Source organism: Xiphophorus couchianus, chromosome 18, assembly GCF_001444195.1.
Source record: "Xiphophorus couchianus chromosome 18, X_couchianus-1.0, whole genome shotgun sequence".
In the NCBI taxonomy this organism is placed as follows: Eukaryota; Metazoa; Chordata; class Actinopteri; order Cyprinodontiformes; family Poeciliidae; genus Xiphophorus; species Xiphophorus couchianus.
This window is the reverse complement of record NC_040245.1, coordinates 4096509-4110833: the sequence shown is the minus strand read 5'-3', so window position 1 is coordinate 4110833 and position 14325 is coordinate 4096509. Positions and strand designations below refer to the sequence as shown.

General features: G+C 40.8%; 1 protein-coding gene across 4 annotated transcripts in view; it reads right to left on the bottom strand.

Moving 5' to 3' along the window:
* LOC114133482 (alpha-actinin-4) overlaps positions 1–13692 on the bottom strand; it is a 64746-nt gene extending 51054 nt beyond the window's left edge. The window contains exon 1 of one of the 4 annotated variants that reach the window (XM_027999432.1): positions 13313–13692. In XM_027999432.1, coding sequence (XP_027855233.1) covers positions 13313–13435 — 123 coding nt within the window. In that variant the 5' untranslated portion in view covers positions 13436–13692. The remainder of the gene's footprint in view (positions 1–13312) is intronic. The other 3 variants (XM_027999431.1, XM_027999430.1, XM_027999429.1) reach the window with 3 other exon arrangements.
* Between the last annotated feature and the right edge of the window lie 633 nt (positions 13693–14325).

The window sequence follows — 14325 nt, the reverse complement described above, 5'->3', positions numbered from 1 at the left end:
TGGTTTGTGAAAGCAGCGAAGTAAAACAAAATAATTTTTGAAGGCGTTGATAAAGTGAAGCCAGCGCAGGGTCGTGACTGTCGCCGTGCGTTTACTACAGCGCGGTGAGTCAGAGGAGCCTTCTCTGCTAACAGCAGCCGGGTAATCCCTGCAGGCTCGCTTTGATTGGATCAGACGGGATCGTGAGGGCACAGGACTACCCTGACCCACATGGAGATCGGTGCAGCTGCAGGAAAAGCTGCAGCTTTGTGACAGTTTATCCAGCAAACAATAGCTGCACTTCTCCGCTTCATGCCTTTTGTTCCCATGTTGACATTTAAAATACAAAACCAACCGGGCATTAAAGTTCTGCATATACATTCGGCTTTAAGCACCTTTAACCACCGTTGCAAATCCCCAAAACTGCTCAACAATAGCAGCTTTTAGCTAGGACTGAATCGATTAATCGTGATTAATTGATTGTTTGAATATTCGTTAACTAATGTTCTGTTCTGGGGACGACTGTGGGACCTCTGGGGATGATGGTGCAAGGGAGGATCCTTCATAAAATCTATAAAATTATGGACAACCCTGACCATCCTCTTCATGAGACTATGGGGAAAACAGTGTTTTCAGTCAGAGGCTTCTTCAGATTCAATGCATACAGACTGCTACAAGAGCAGTTTCCTGCCAACAGTCATCACTACCCAAACTAACTGTTTGATGACTGAATTAATATGAGTTACAACATTTAATTTCCCTTTGAAATCAAAGTATCTTTGAATTTGATTATTCCTTGAGTATACAGATTTTTTATATTAAATAATTATTTCCAATAAACAATATGCAATTGCATTTCAAGCATTAAACATGTTAATTTCCTGATTTAAAAAAAGAATAGAGTTGTTTATTTGCATCTTTTAATATTGTATAATAGAAGGTTTAAGTTGTCTAAAGAAAAATCTGCCGAATGTGCCATTTTGTATTTGATTAATTGTCAGAACAATTGATTACTAAGCTCTGTTTTTGGCTCTTCTACAGATACTAAAACATAAAAAAATATCTGTGTTTGTATTAATAAAGCAGCAGGAACTCTCTACTCTTTGATTCAGCAGCCAGTGAGGTTTCCCCATCTGGTCCAGTAACACCCGGAGTGACACACAAAGTGATCCGTCGGCGTTTCAGGCCCGCCTTTGAGGACTCGCCCCACCGTTTGCTGCTGCTGCGGCGGCTTTATTTAAAGGCAGGAGAGGAGCTGAAAAACCTCAGAAACTTCAGAGCCTTCCTTCCCCTTTCTGCCACAGCTCCCAGGACGCAGACACAACCGAGCCACCCGCTCGTAGCCCTTTATTCACCCCGATTCTCAAAAGTTGTAAATTGGCAATTAATTGTTTGGCTGTTTTTTTTAAACTACGGTTAAAAGACTTTAATCAATATCAAAACCAAGATATTTCTCTAGTCTGGACCAGAGTTGTTTTGATCCAGAAAAGAACCAGAACCTGATCCAGATGTGACTCTCCTAATCTTGGAGGACTTCTGGCATTTTTTTTATTTTTAATCACAAACATCTGTCTCTATAATCTCAGCAAACTTCTAAGATTTTCTTCTCTTACAAATTTAATCTTAAATTTGCTCATTTATGCCTTTATAATCATGAAAAATTATAGTTTTCTTGCAAAGATGTGAAATTAATGTTTAATCTACTCACTTCTCCATAATAACCCTCATCCTAACCTGCAGGGAGATATTATCATGCATGGGGGTAAAGCTTTGTCTGCCTGCTTGCATATTGTAAACAAACCGACATTTAAAGGCTGCATCATGATAACACTGTCTCCCTTTGTTTATCCAGAACAATAATGTTCACGAATGTTTGGAAATGTTGAGCTGCTGCTTCGTTTAAGGGGTTTCACTGCATGTTTATGGATTTCTGCAGGAGCCTGAGGGTTTTATTCCTCTGTGAAACAGAAACGAAGAGCTGAACGTCTGAGTGTTCCCCCAGAGGAAGCAGAGCAGACAGAAACCGACCCGTCCCACCAGATGATTCCTGCAAACAACCGAAGGCAGAACCAGAGAGCCCGCTTCCCGTTTCTTTAACCGAGCGAATCGAGGGACAATCTGATGAGCTCTGAGGAACCTGACAGCTGGGAACGGCCGCTAAATATTTAACGCCGCTCCTCTGTGGCCTGAAACCAACACGAGCTCCACCGACACCCAGCGGGGCGGTTCTGAAGAGAACCGCCCCGCTGGGTGTCTGGTGTAACAAACGCTGCCTTCGGTTGAAGCCTCGGTCAGGACTCAAATCCTGCAGGACGATCCGGCTCTGGTGTCGGCGCAGATGAAGACGGCAGCGGCGTTCATCCACGCTTCATAAAACGATAAATGTAAACGATAGATGTTTGTGCATCTTCGCCCTGTTTCCAACCTGCTAAATGATTCAGGAGGAGAAATCAGAGACGGAGCCTGAATCAGGTCCATTTGCTCCAGAACCGGCCGCCATGGCGCTCCAATCAGCCGGTCGGGTGATTCCCCAGATGGGTTCGGCTCAAAACACACAACAAGTAATCAATTAAATCGATCACTTAACGATTAACCGGATAAATGAAACGTCAAATTCTGCAGATCTTTTGAGTCTTTTTGCGTAAGAAATACATTAAAAACGTAAAGAAACAAATTCCTTTTATTAAGCAACAAAAATACATTTATTGAATAAAATGCAATAATATAGCATTCATTAGTCAACACCTTATTTGCAACTAAGGATGCATCTGCAGTTAAAAATGCTTCAATCGACAACAAAGCTCAGCTCTTTGTTTGACTTAACACAGTGCTGATCTAGTGATAGAAAGTGATTAACCGATTAATAATCGGATGAAAAAGTTGTGCAATACTTTTTTTTTTAACAGAATTTAAACTGGTGAAGCTGTTTTTTTGTACAGTTTGGCTTAATTACAGCTCTGTCTATGTTGTTCTTTCAGCAATGGTCCTATTTTTGAGTCGGTATTCAAGTCAAGCTAACGATTAATCAGTTACTAAATTAGTTGACGATTATCTCAATAATCGATTATTCACAATTAATCATTTGAGCGCTGGCTAAATGATAAATTTTCACCCAAAGTCGGGGCACCTGTCTGCAAGGATAAAAATGGTACAGATGATGAATGAATGGAAAAATGAAAAATATCTGGTTTAAATAATAATACAAAGTCAAATGGCCTCGTGATGACAACTAAATGTATTTATATTTGTTGTAGATCATAATCTGTATCACTTTTTTAGACTCCAAATGATAAACATTTTGAAATCCATATCAGAAAAGTTGCTGAATTTAGACTAAACCTGAACAAGAAGTGCTGGAAACCTCCTGTTTCTCAGCAGAGAGAAGACAGAAACCCTGACAATAACAAGTTGTCGGTTTGATTCTGGTGTAACATTACAGCTCAAAGGTTTGGTCAGCTGAACCGCAGCATTAGAGGCTTTAAAGGCCGTTTCACCAACACGCCCTGAAGAACCCGTCTAGGTGTGGCAGTACGAGCAGGAAACCATCCGACTCAGTCTGAGCTGCAGAACAGGAACGTTACTCCAGAAACACAGCATCAAACTACCTCAAATCATTTCTGCTTTACTTTGAGTAAAAACACAGAAATAAGGAGAAATTATCTCCGTTTCAAGCAGGTTGTTCTGGGTTGGCCGTTAAACATCGCACCTCAGATGAACTCATTTTGCTTCGCGCCGCTGGCATTCCAGCAGCACGATGTTTGGCGAGCGCTGAGTGACGAAGGTAACCGCTGGAAGAGAGGCGACAGGAGGAAGAGAAGAAGACGGACAGAGAACAGGCCAGTCCGGTTTGGTGCTGTTCAGGCGCTTCATCTCGTTACTGTCGGGATAATTACTGCTTAAGACGGAGTAATGACACAGATCATTACAACTAAACATCACCACTACAACTCGCATAATGGAGTCAGACTGGCTGGACTGAACATCAACAATCAGCTGGTTTTCCTTCATGATCAAACATTTCACCAACCGTAACACGACTGAGACAAAAAGACTCTCGTCTTGCGTCGTTTTTCCTCCTGATAGTAGGTTTGGTCTGATTTGGGACAAAATTTGATATATTTGCTCCATCTCCAGCTGCGGTGGTTCTCTTTCTCTATGCTCTGAATCAAACCAACCAAACCCTTTGAGCAACCTGTTCCCCTCCTGGCCTGTGGGGGCGCTGCACCAAGAACCACTGAAGGAAACGACACAAAAACCTCTGAAGACACTGAGACCAACTTCCTTCTTCACAAAATGGAAACAAAATGGAGGTATCAGATTTTAGTAATTGAAGGATTTCTCTTTAGTCTTTGGCTTTAGTCAAGTCACCATTTCTCCCGTTAGCGCTAAGCTAACGCATTTGTTTTGGTTGTATTTACCCAGAATGCCCTGCAATGTAGTGCACTTCCTGCTTTTGGAGCGGTCTCCAGTCCGCTTGGCGTTCACATTCAAACCAAACCAGAGTTCACTGAAACCACTGAAACCAGACCGAGGTTTGTAGGTGAAAGGAGTTAGCTTAGCACTTGCTCCTCAAATGAACTGGACTTTGACTAGGCAAACGGACTGGAGTCGGATTAAAGCAGATCAAACAGGGCTGGAGGGAATTATAGTATATTAATGGAAAAGTTCTAGTTCCACCAGCAGATTATTTCACTTATAACAAAACATGTTAGAGGAGAACTCGTACTTTTTAAAAATCTATATTAGGGAATTATTTACTTAAAACAAGCTGTTGCATGTTGCTGAAAAGTTGCTTCCAGGTTAGTTTTTGTATTCTTTCAAGTGTAATAAATTTGCACTAAAATCTAGATTAAAATACTTGGTAAGATTTTGTGTTTTTGCAGAGAATTCTTACAGTGAAACTGCTAAAGGTGCAATCATGTAATTCTCCACCCTGAAGTCGCACGTTAGCTGAGAATAAAAAGATTAACTGCAGAAGTGGAAAGTGAAGTCGTTGCAGCAACATAAATTCATTAAAGCCTCATATAATCAGAACTCTGATCTTCATTTGCTTCGTCTCTCTGGACTGAACTCTGCAGCTCAGACCCGACTGAACGATCCGCTCGCTTCGTTTCTGCTCCATAAAGCTGCACCTGCCAGCGTCAAGTGTCAATAAAAGGCTTTTTTAAAAACATGCAGCATGATCGCGCCGACCTCATGCTAAAACCGAATCCGTCTCACACTTTCAGTCGATGTTTGCAGCTTAAAATGTCATGAAAATACTAATGCATGTAGTCGTGGATCAGTTTTTCACACCGCTGCGTCTGTTTTTAACTTCTCGTTTAAACGAGCAGATATGCATGAAAACAAAAGCTGCATTCAAAATATTCCACTGAGCGTTTGCAGACAACAAACTGCTTCTCGTTTCTGGAAAAGTGAAGTTTACAAAGCATTTTGGTGACTTAAATATAAATAAATGTTGTTAAAACTGAGGAAGAAGTTAAACACAATGCTGGAGTTTGTTTTGCAGCGACGCTTCCCCCTCAACTTCTCGCCTGCTGATTTCAACAATGAGGTTTTTTTGGACATTTAGTTCTGCAATTCTGCGCCAAAGCCCAAATTACACAAACGGTGCATAAATACATCCTCTCATGTCGAAGCGGCACCTTACAAACCGCCCTCACAGGGTGCTGAGCAACGTGTTAGGAGTGTGGGAAGGTCTATGTATAAGCTCTGAGGTGAGACACCAAGCAGAGGTTTGGTGCTGAGCTCTGCTGCTCTCAGTCAGCTGCAGGACGACAGCGGAGCTACGAACAGCCGATTCCAAAAATAAAGAGCCCTGCAGAGCTGAGAGGCTCAGAATAGAGGCTGCAGATAGAAACGCCGAGCGCTTTCTGCAGCCATGGAGACGGACGAGATGCTGAGCCATCTCCACAGACGAGATGCATCACTACGCTGTAAAATACTGAGGCTAGAAATCACAGTGCTGCTGCTGCAGCAGGAACGGCCGTTAGTGTGAAACATCTGTTGGTAATCTAGTAAAAAAGGATTTATTTACCACAGACTGCAGCACAAAAACAGGATGTGGATCAGAAGCATTTCATTAGATACAACCAATGATTAGTTGAGTAACTGATTAAACTACTATTCTGGCGATTAATCAATAAGTACAGACTATCATGGTAATTAATCCATCAAATATTCTGATAATCAAAACATCTATTGTCTATTTTGGCAAATGATTAATCCATTGACTGACGATTAATCAATAAGTGTATCAATTACTCTGTTGATTAGTCAATTTTTTAAATTGGTGGATTTTGCAGATGTTTCACTTGGACTCTTAAGCCTTTCTGTACAATATTAGCACAAAAATAAAAATGCAAACAATTCTGTTTGTTTCTATAGAATTTGATTCTGTTCTTGACGATATCACTGCATTGTAGGTCTGATCTGTTGACTGTTTTGGATTAACTGATAAATAATCGATAGAAAACAGTATTTCATAGCAGGTTTTATTTTATTTACAGAAATTGAACCAGATGAAGCTAAAGCTGCAACTTGAGGAGTTCCAAGTAAAACATATTTACAAGATTTTATTGTATCTTATAGGCAAAATGTTTATATTTTTGTAAAGTTTTGGTTTTATTACTGCTCTGAATATGTTGTTCTTTTAGCAAATTTTCTTTTGTGAGTCTATATTCCAGTTAATGATTCACCAGTCACTAAATCGGTTGATTAATCGTTTCATCATGATTAATTGTTTCAGCCCTTGCTACAAGCGTCTCAGTTTATTTCTCTGCATTAAAATAAAAAAAGCTGCACACCTGGTTTCACTTTAAACCCAATCAAGCCGCCTCCTCTGCTGACACGCCCAACCAAACATCCATTTGTGTCGCTGCTTTCCAAAAAAGCCCAAACTCTTCCCCAGGATTCAAGCAGGACGCGTCGACCAGAACGAGTTCGACATACTTTACGCACCCAGAAACTGACTGTGCGCTGAATGAACAAAGAAAAGAAATAAAACCAGAGTGGAAGCTAACGCCATCAGCAGGCCGCTGGCTGCCGACCAGCAGGAAATTCTTGGTCTGTAGGAAATGCCGCTCGCTAATCCTGAGTGTACGATCAGATCGGCAGCTGATGCTCTGCAAACAGAGCTCTGAGTATTGCAGCTTTTATGGGACCCAGACCCAATCTGAGCTCTGCTAGCCGCGCTCCTGCTGCCGTACAGAACCAGGCCACCCCACCCCCAGTTTTAGCCCGGACCCCCCCGCCGCCTCCGGCCCTGCAGCCCACCAAAGGAATGTTTCCTCTGAGCGAAGCCAGGGGCAGAACAGAGACACAAAAGCAGGGGGAGCAGAGCGACATTCCTGCCTCCGTCGGCCCGGACCGGGGCGTTGTTCAGGCCAGTAGAACCCGGATCGGTCCGGAGGGCTTTCCCACAGCTGACCTGGAATCAGCTGGGGCCGCCGGCGCCTCCAGCAGGGCAGATGTTTCTGCAGGGAGCCTTCGCAAACGCCCCACAGGAACAAGGAAAACAATGTTTTACTGAAAAGCTGCTTGTAAACGAGAAGCAGGAGAAACTTACTGGGATTTTTCATCCCAGTAACAAACACTCAGAAACTCATCTGACATTTTGTTTGAGCACAAACTAAAAAACTTAACCAAATTTCTCTTCTACAGCTGAGCATAACCGTCATACTGTTGCTGAATATTCAGAAAATCACCTCCAATTCTGCCGACTCCATTTTTACCATTTTCTAAAAGATTTAGCAACTAAGCTGCAAAAGATAAACAGGTGTAGAGAAAATAACTTGGTTACATTACAAAAAACAAAATCTCACCAAGTGGTTTTGTCCAGTTTCCTGTGAAAATATTTTAATACACTTAAAATATGAAAATTAACTTATAATAACTTTCCAGCAAGACAGAGGAGCTTGTTTCAGTCAATAATTCCTTAATGTTGATGAAAAAGTTCTTGCTATACTGGCAGATTATTTTACTCATGGAAAAAATGTCTCATTAGTGAGTTGAACCAACCGTCTCAGAGACAGTTTTTACCCGATAGCAATAACAAAACTAAATGCAATCAAAAACAACCATTAATCATCATAAATGATGTATGTGAGAATGTGGCTGTTCTTACTTATTTTATTTTTTTTTTTTGCCAGTTGTTTGTTGATTCTTGCGTTGTGTGTGAATTGTGAGACAGTTATTTTTTGTTTTTGGGCATGTGCACCGACTGATGGCACCCTTTAAATTTCGTTGTCCTTGTGACAATGACAATAAAGATTTATCTCATCTTATCTTATCTTGATCTGCCAGTGAAACCAGCACTTTAAAACCTTTTAAGAATAATCTACTTAAATCAAGCTGCGACATCTTGATGAAAAGTTTTTTTTTAGTTTGACCTTATTTTAGGTATAAAATTGTATTTGCAGTAGAAACTCAACCAAAATACTTGGTAAAATTTGGTGCTTTTGCAGTAACAGTCTTTGCAATTTAAATATGTTGACTGAAATAAAGCAGGAAAAAAGTTGAAACGTGAATTTAACAGTTTTACTTCCTCTAACATTTGAGCAGAGAAGAAGTTGGACCTTATGTTCACAGCCTGTTGCTTAATGCACAGGAAGTAGATCTGGAGGTGTGTGAACATGCAGTTGCTTCCATGCAGTTAAAGATGATCCATGCATCGCTGCTTCACCTTCAGGATTACACAGCAAAGGTGTGCAGCTCACACTTTAAAAGCTTTCTCCTCTTTCTGCCACGCCCAATCTGTTGCATCATTGCTCACTATTAATTCGCATGGAGGCGACCTCACCGGCCGGGTCCGTTTGGAAGCGCCGCTCGTCCCGAGCCAAAAGAGGAAAGCTTGCCACAGTGGGCGGCAAAAAGAACAAACAAACATTGTGTCTTGCTGCCCACCTCGTAAACAATGTATCAAAAATGAGAGCGAGGCGCAGAGGAGAGGAGGGGGAGGCAGGAAGCTGCTTCAGCTAACAGGATGGAGCCGCTCGCCTTTCCAGAGCTCCCAGTTACGGCTGGAGAACCTGAAGTTTGGGATCCTGGAGCTTCAAAACTCTGGAGCTCCATGAAATATGAAGCACTGGTGTTGGAACCAACGCTTCATTAATATTAAGGAATTATTTACCAAAACAAACTCGAATATGTTGCTGAAAAGTTACTTGCAAGTGAGTAAATTTGAAATGAGACAAAACTAAGATATTTGCACAAGTAATTAGACCAAAAATACTTTGTGATATTTTGTATTTTTGCAGTGTGTTAAGGTTTGCATGCACAAAGAGCCTCATTTTTAATAAAATCCAGAGTGTTTTGCAGCAGGAAGTGTAGATGATGGACCCGGTAGCGCTGGACCAGAAACGACTCAAGGTCATCAGAAAGTACAAGCAAACATTTAGAAACATTTCTATCTCCCAGCGTTGGTAACAAATGTTTACAAAGCGCAAACAGAGGTCAGAACATTGTTAGCTTATCTCTTCTCTCACTGGAGATCATAATCTGTCACTTTTTAATTCATTCACAGACGGTGGAGTCAGATTTAAAGACATTCTCTGAGATAACGTAGTAACCGTTGGATTATTTTCTGCAGATTTTCAGAAACTTTCCTGCAAATTCCTTTTTTTTTCTTGCTCTATATGCAAATAATGTTTTATTCAAGATAGTCTTTGGGAAATCGGTGCCTCATTCAGCTGGGTTTCTGTGTCTCTCCTGATGGAGCAGACTATGAGACACAGACAGTTCACACTTTACTGAGACATTTTGCACTGACTGGTTGTGATTTAGTCGCCTAAAACACTCAGGATTGGCCAGACGAAGTAAAACACTGAAACAAGGGAGAAAATTCTCCAGACTGATGATTTTCTCCCATTTCACAGTGAACGTTTATCAAATTACAGTAAGGCAGAAACGATTAATCGTTTCAATCATGATTAATCGATTATTGAAATAACCACCAGCTGATTTAGTAATCGATTAGTCATTAACTGGAGTATACACACTCACAAAAAGACAATTTGCTGATGAAACACAGAGCTGCAATCAAGTTTGTAAATGTTCTAAAAATTAATCTCCTACTAAGCATCTTCTGCTTTACAATTATTAAATCGATTAATCAAAAAGATGAACACTTTATTGATGTGAGGTCCAGCAGAAAAGGCTGAGCTTTTCACATGTCGATGTCAGAAGGATTTTTTAACTGCAGATGCATCGTTTGCTAGAAACAATAACATTTTTACTTAAGGAATACTGCGTTGGCATTTTAGGCAAAAAACTGTTTGTCTTATTTAAAAATTATTTTATTTTGTTAATTTGCTTTTTTGTGCATTTCTAGTTTCTAAAAAAATGTTTTAAATGAAAAATCTGCAGAATGTACCACTTTTTCTATCCGATTAATCATCAGAATAAACGATTAATCGATTACTAAAATAATGTTTAGTTGCGGCCCTGAATTATTAGGAAATTTTTAAACAACTGGAGCTGTAATTCGAGCCTCCTTCATGGGAATCACTAGGAGCCCAACCGTCAGAATCAGGACCAGCGTGCGGAAAATCCGGCGGTGGCAGCGCGCCGTAATATGACATGTTTCAGCTTGTGGCGGCTCTTCGAGCAGCGATGGCAGGGGAGAGGAACAAAAAAAAACAAAAACGGCTTAATGACATGTTTGTCAGGAGGGGGAGCTTCGCCTGTAATAAAGTGCAGCTAAGTGGACCCGGCTGGGCTCGGTTCTGCAGCTCCAGGCTGCTGGGAAACGTTGCTCAGGGAAACCTGAAAGTTGACAACTTGAGTTTGACCTTTTTGTGCAGGAAACAAAAAAACCACAATCATGTTCACCTCGTTTCTCAGTATTCACACGCCCTTCCCACAGTCAAATTCAAGAACTTTGAGTATTTTCAAGGGGAGGTATGATTGAAAAATATTTTTTCCACGACAGAAGGTTTCAAACTTTTCCAAGAAGACCATCAATAAGTCACTGAGCCATTAGGAATAGTAAATATTATTCACATTCAAACAGTCCAAACAAATTATGTTAAGGTAAATGACCTTCCTGCTCAAATTAAATCCTAAAATTCAATATGGAAAGAAAGTTGCAAAATACAAAAAACTAAAAAAAAAAAATAGACAAAAACTAACATGTTCATGTTTTCTGGCTTTTAGCAAATAGAAATAATTTTGGTGATTCTAACCGACCTAAAAGAAAAGTTTAATCTGATTTGACTTCAGACAGAAAGAAAAAAAAAACCCATCTGTGTCTTTATATTTGACGTATGAAAATATCTGGTTTCAACTGTAATTATTTTACAAATGTAAGCCTTTATCAAAACATTAGATTGCACTTTACTACAAAGCTGTGCAGTCTGAACATCAAGCACCTTCCAAACCTTGAAAACACCTGATGGAAATTCAAGCACCTGTATGAACCCTGAGACTTTCCCTCCTTTTCCCCGAGCGTTAAACCCTGCGAGGAATTTGCTCTCTGGGTTTGAACCGCAAGCCTCGCTCTGTTAATCATTTCTAAGGTGAGTTTTTTCTTTCTGAGGACTAAATGAGTCTGTGCACAAACAACGCCCACCCAGTCCAGCACAGGACGGGAATGCGTGGCAGCTATAGTTAAAAAAAACGCACGTGAAGATGCTTGGCATGCCGTCACACCACCAAACAGGCATGCAGCCTATTTAAACAATGCATTGGGAACACTCCCTTCTGAACAGTAGAGTAAAAAAAAAAAAGTTTTAATGACTTTAAGGTATGAGAACACGGAGGGGAAACCAGCTCAGATATGGTTCAATGTTCCTTCATTCTTCTGTCGTTGGAATGAAATGAGCAGTTAAACCAGAAGTGGCCATGTCAGAAAACACGACTTTACGCCCAGCAGCCACAGCAGCTCTGCTTCAGAAGAAAAACATTTCAGCCCAGTTTTAGATCCCAAAGTCCCCAAACCGAAGCGACCAAATCCCAGCAGCTTTACAGGTAGTCTGCGCCTCAATGGAGGGCTGTTTCACACCTTATTGAAGAATGTGGGCCGATTAAATCCACCTCAGTTCAAACTCAGACAACCGCTAAATCCACTGGCTGCAGGACAACTTGCTCGTTAAGAAGTCATTAAACTCAGTTTGTGAGCTGTGAAACTTTTCATTCTGTTCTGATTCAATCTACTGGAATCGTCCAGTCAATGCTTTAAGTTTTGTGGGTTTGGTACTGGAACTGACCCAAAATGGTCTAGATTACCAACAAACATTCAAATATGGCTGCATCTAATAATTTTACTAGTAACAGATTATTCCACTGATTATTTTTGACAATTGACTAAAAGAATTGGCACAATATTAGAAATGCATTAAAAGATCCAAATAAACCAATAATTTAATTTCTTTTTAATAAAATAAGCATTTTATTGGCAAAACCGTAGCATTTCTTTAGTGAACACTTGATTATTTGTATCAAAGGATGCATCTGCAGCTAAAAATATGCTATAAATAATAATTGAACAGCAAAAGGAGACTTTTTTACATAATTTGGACCAAGTGAAAACTAAAGGAGTTATGGGTTGACAGACAAATGTTTCTTTTTTTAATCTTATTTGAAAAATGTATAATTGTTTTGCAGTTTTTGTTGCTTACTTTCTGCAGTCTTTCAGTAAAAGGCCTTTGTAGAGTCTGTATAGCAGGTCTATAATTAACTCAATCGTTTGAATCATTCTTTAGAAGGAATGTCTCACAGATTTAAAAAAATGTTTGTTGTACACAATCTAAATGGGTCTAGCATAGCACTTTTTGAAGCCTCAGCAATAAAAAGTTTTACAGATCAAAACTATGATTAAAAAAATCTACCATGAGTTGAAGCAGTGGTATGAAGCCAATTAAACGTTTAAAAACTGAGATTTACGTTTCATGAAGAGGATAAAACTTACATTTTTGGGTCTAAAATGGTCCAGATTAGTTTTACCAGATTAAAGTAATTCAGAATGAGAACTGGTGAAATGGTCCATTTGGCGGGTTCGGCTTGATTCCACCAACTGGTATCGGTCGGATCCTCCAGAAACTCGACGAACAGCAGATCCAGGCTGGAGCCAGCGGAACCGGCCGCCCTCCACACAAACCCCGCCTGATGTGCCATCATCAGGCCGAACAGCTCCGCACAATCTCGGCTTCGGTTTCTACCAACAATCCGGGTCAGTTTCCGCTCAGAGAGACGCAAAAAGAAGAGCAACGAAGATGGAAATTGGGTTTTCTAAAAGAGTGAAAGCTGGTTTAAATCTCACAGAACAAGGCTTTCACTGAGGCCCGTGTTCGGTCTCTGACCCCCACACGTCCATTTTCTTTCAGCTGGGCCTTACCTTCCGCTGCTGCTTCTCCCAGGCCGGGTCCAGCAGCAGGTCCCGGTCCCAGTCGTTCTCCTGCTCCATGTAGGTTTGCGCCCCGCCGGCAGACTGGTTGTTGGCGGTGTGATAATCTACCATGTCAGCACAGGAAACCTCAGTGCGCCGCGGAGAGACTGTCACAGGTTCGAAAAATAAAAAACAAAAACCCGGCGAATGGGGGGAGAGAAAAAGCCCAAATCAAAGAGGTGAGGGTGGGAAGGGATAACCGAGGAAACGGTCCGTGTTCGTCCAGCCGTGAGAGGCTCTTCAACGTAATCAGTCTCCGGTGTGTGCAGTCAGAAGATCCCGCTGCTGCTGCTGAGAAGAAAAGCTCTCAGTGAAACGGTGTGGCTGCTGGGAGGAGGAGGAGGAGGAGGAACCGGCCGCTCCTTCTGCCTCAACTTACTCCGCCATTACGGTTGGAGCACTTCCGGTTAGGCCCTTCAAAGTAAAGCTCAACCAGCCGCCACCGAAATCACCAAAGAAGAGTCGTTTGGAAAAAGAAAAAGAACTGGTTTAGAGCAACACTGTTCAGACTGCGGCTCGGGGGCCATCTGTGGCTCTCTGAAGGATTTTATGTGGCCCCTGACCTCAATGGAAGCATATGTGGTTGATGGAGATGGGAACTTCTTGTAGGGAAATTGTATTCAAAGTGAATTACAAAGCAGCTTGACTAATAGTTATCCTGATACTAACGGATATTTCACAAAGCTCAGTCAGGTTTAAGTCCAGAATATGGAATAATTGGCTTTTTTTTTTAAATCTGTGACTCATATTTGTGATTTTTGTATTTTCTTCTTATATTACTTATTCGTGTTTAGATACATTTTCTTATTTAGGCCTTCTTGTGCCTTTAGTAAAGGTAATGATGATGATAATGATTTTACACACATTTTTAATATTTTCCTAAATTAAGTTGATAATTGTATCATTTGTAATACAATATTAGAAAAACATTAAAATGTGCAAATTAAGAAATTCTTTTTTTA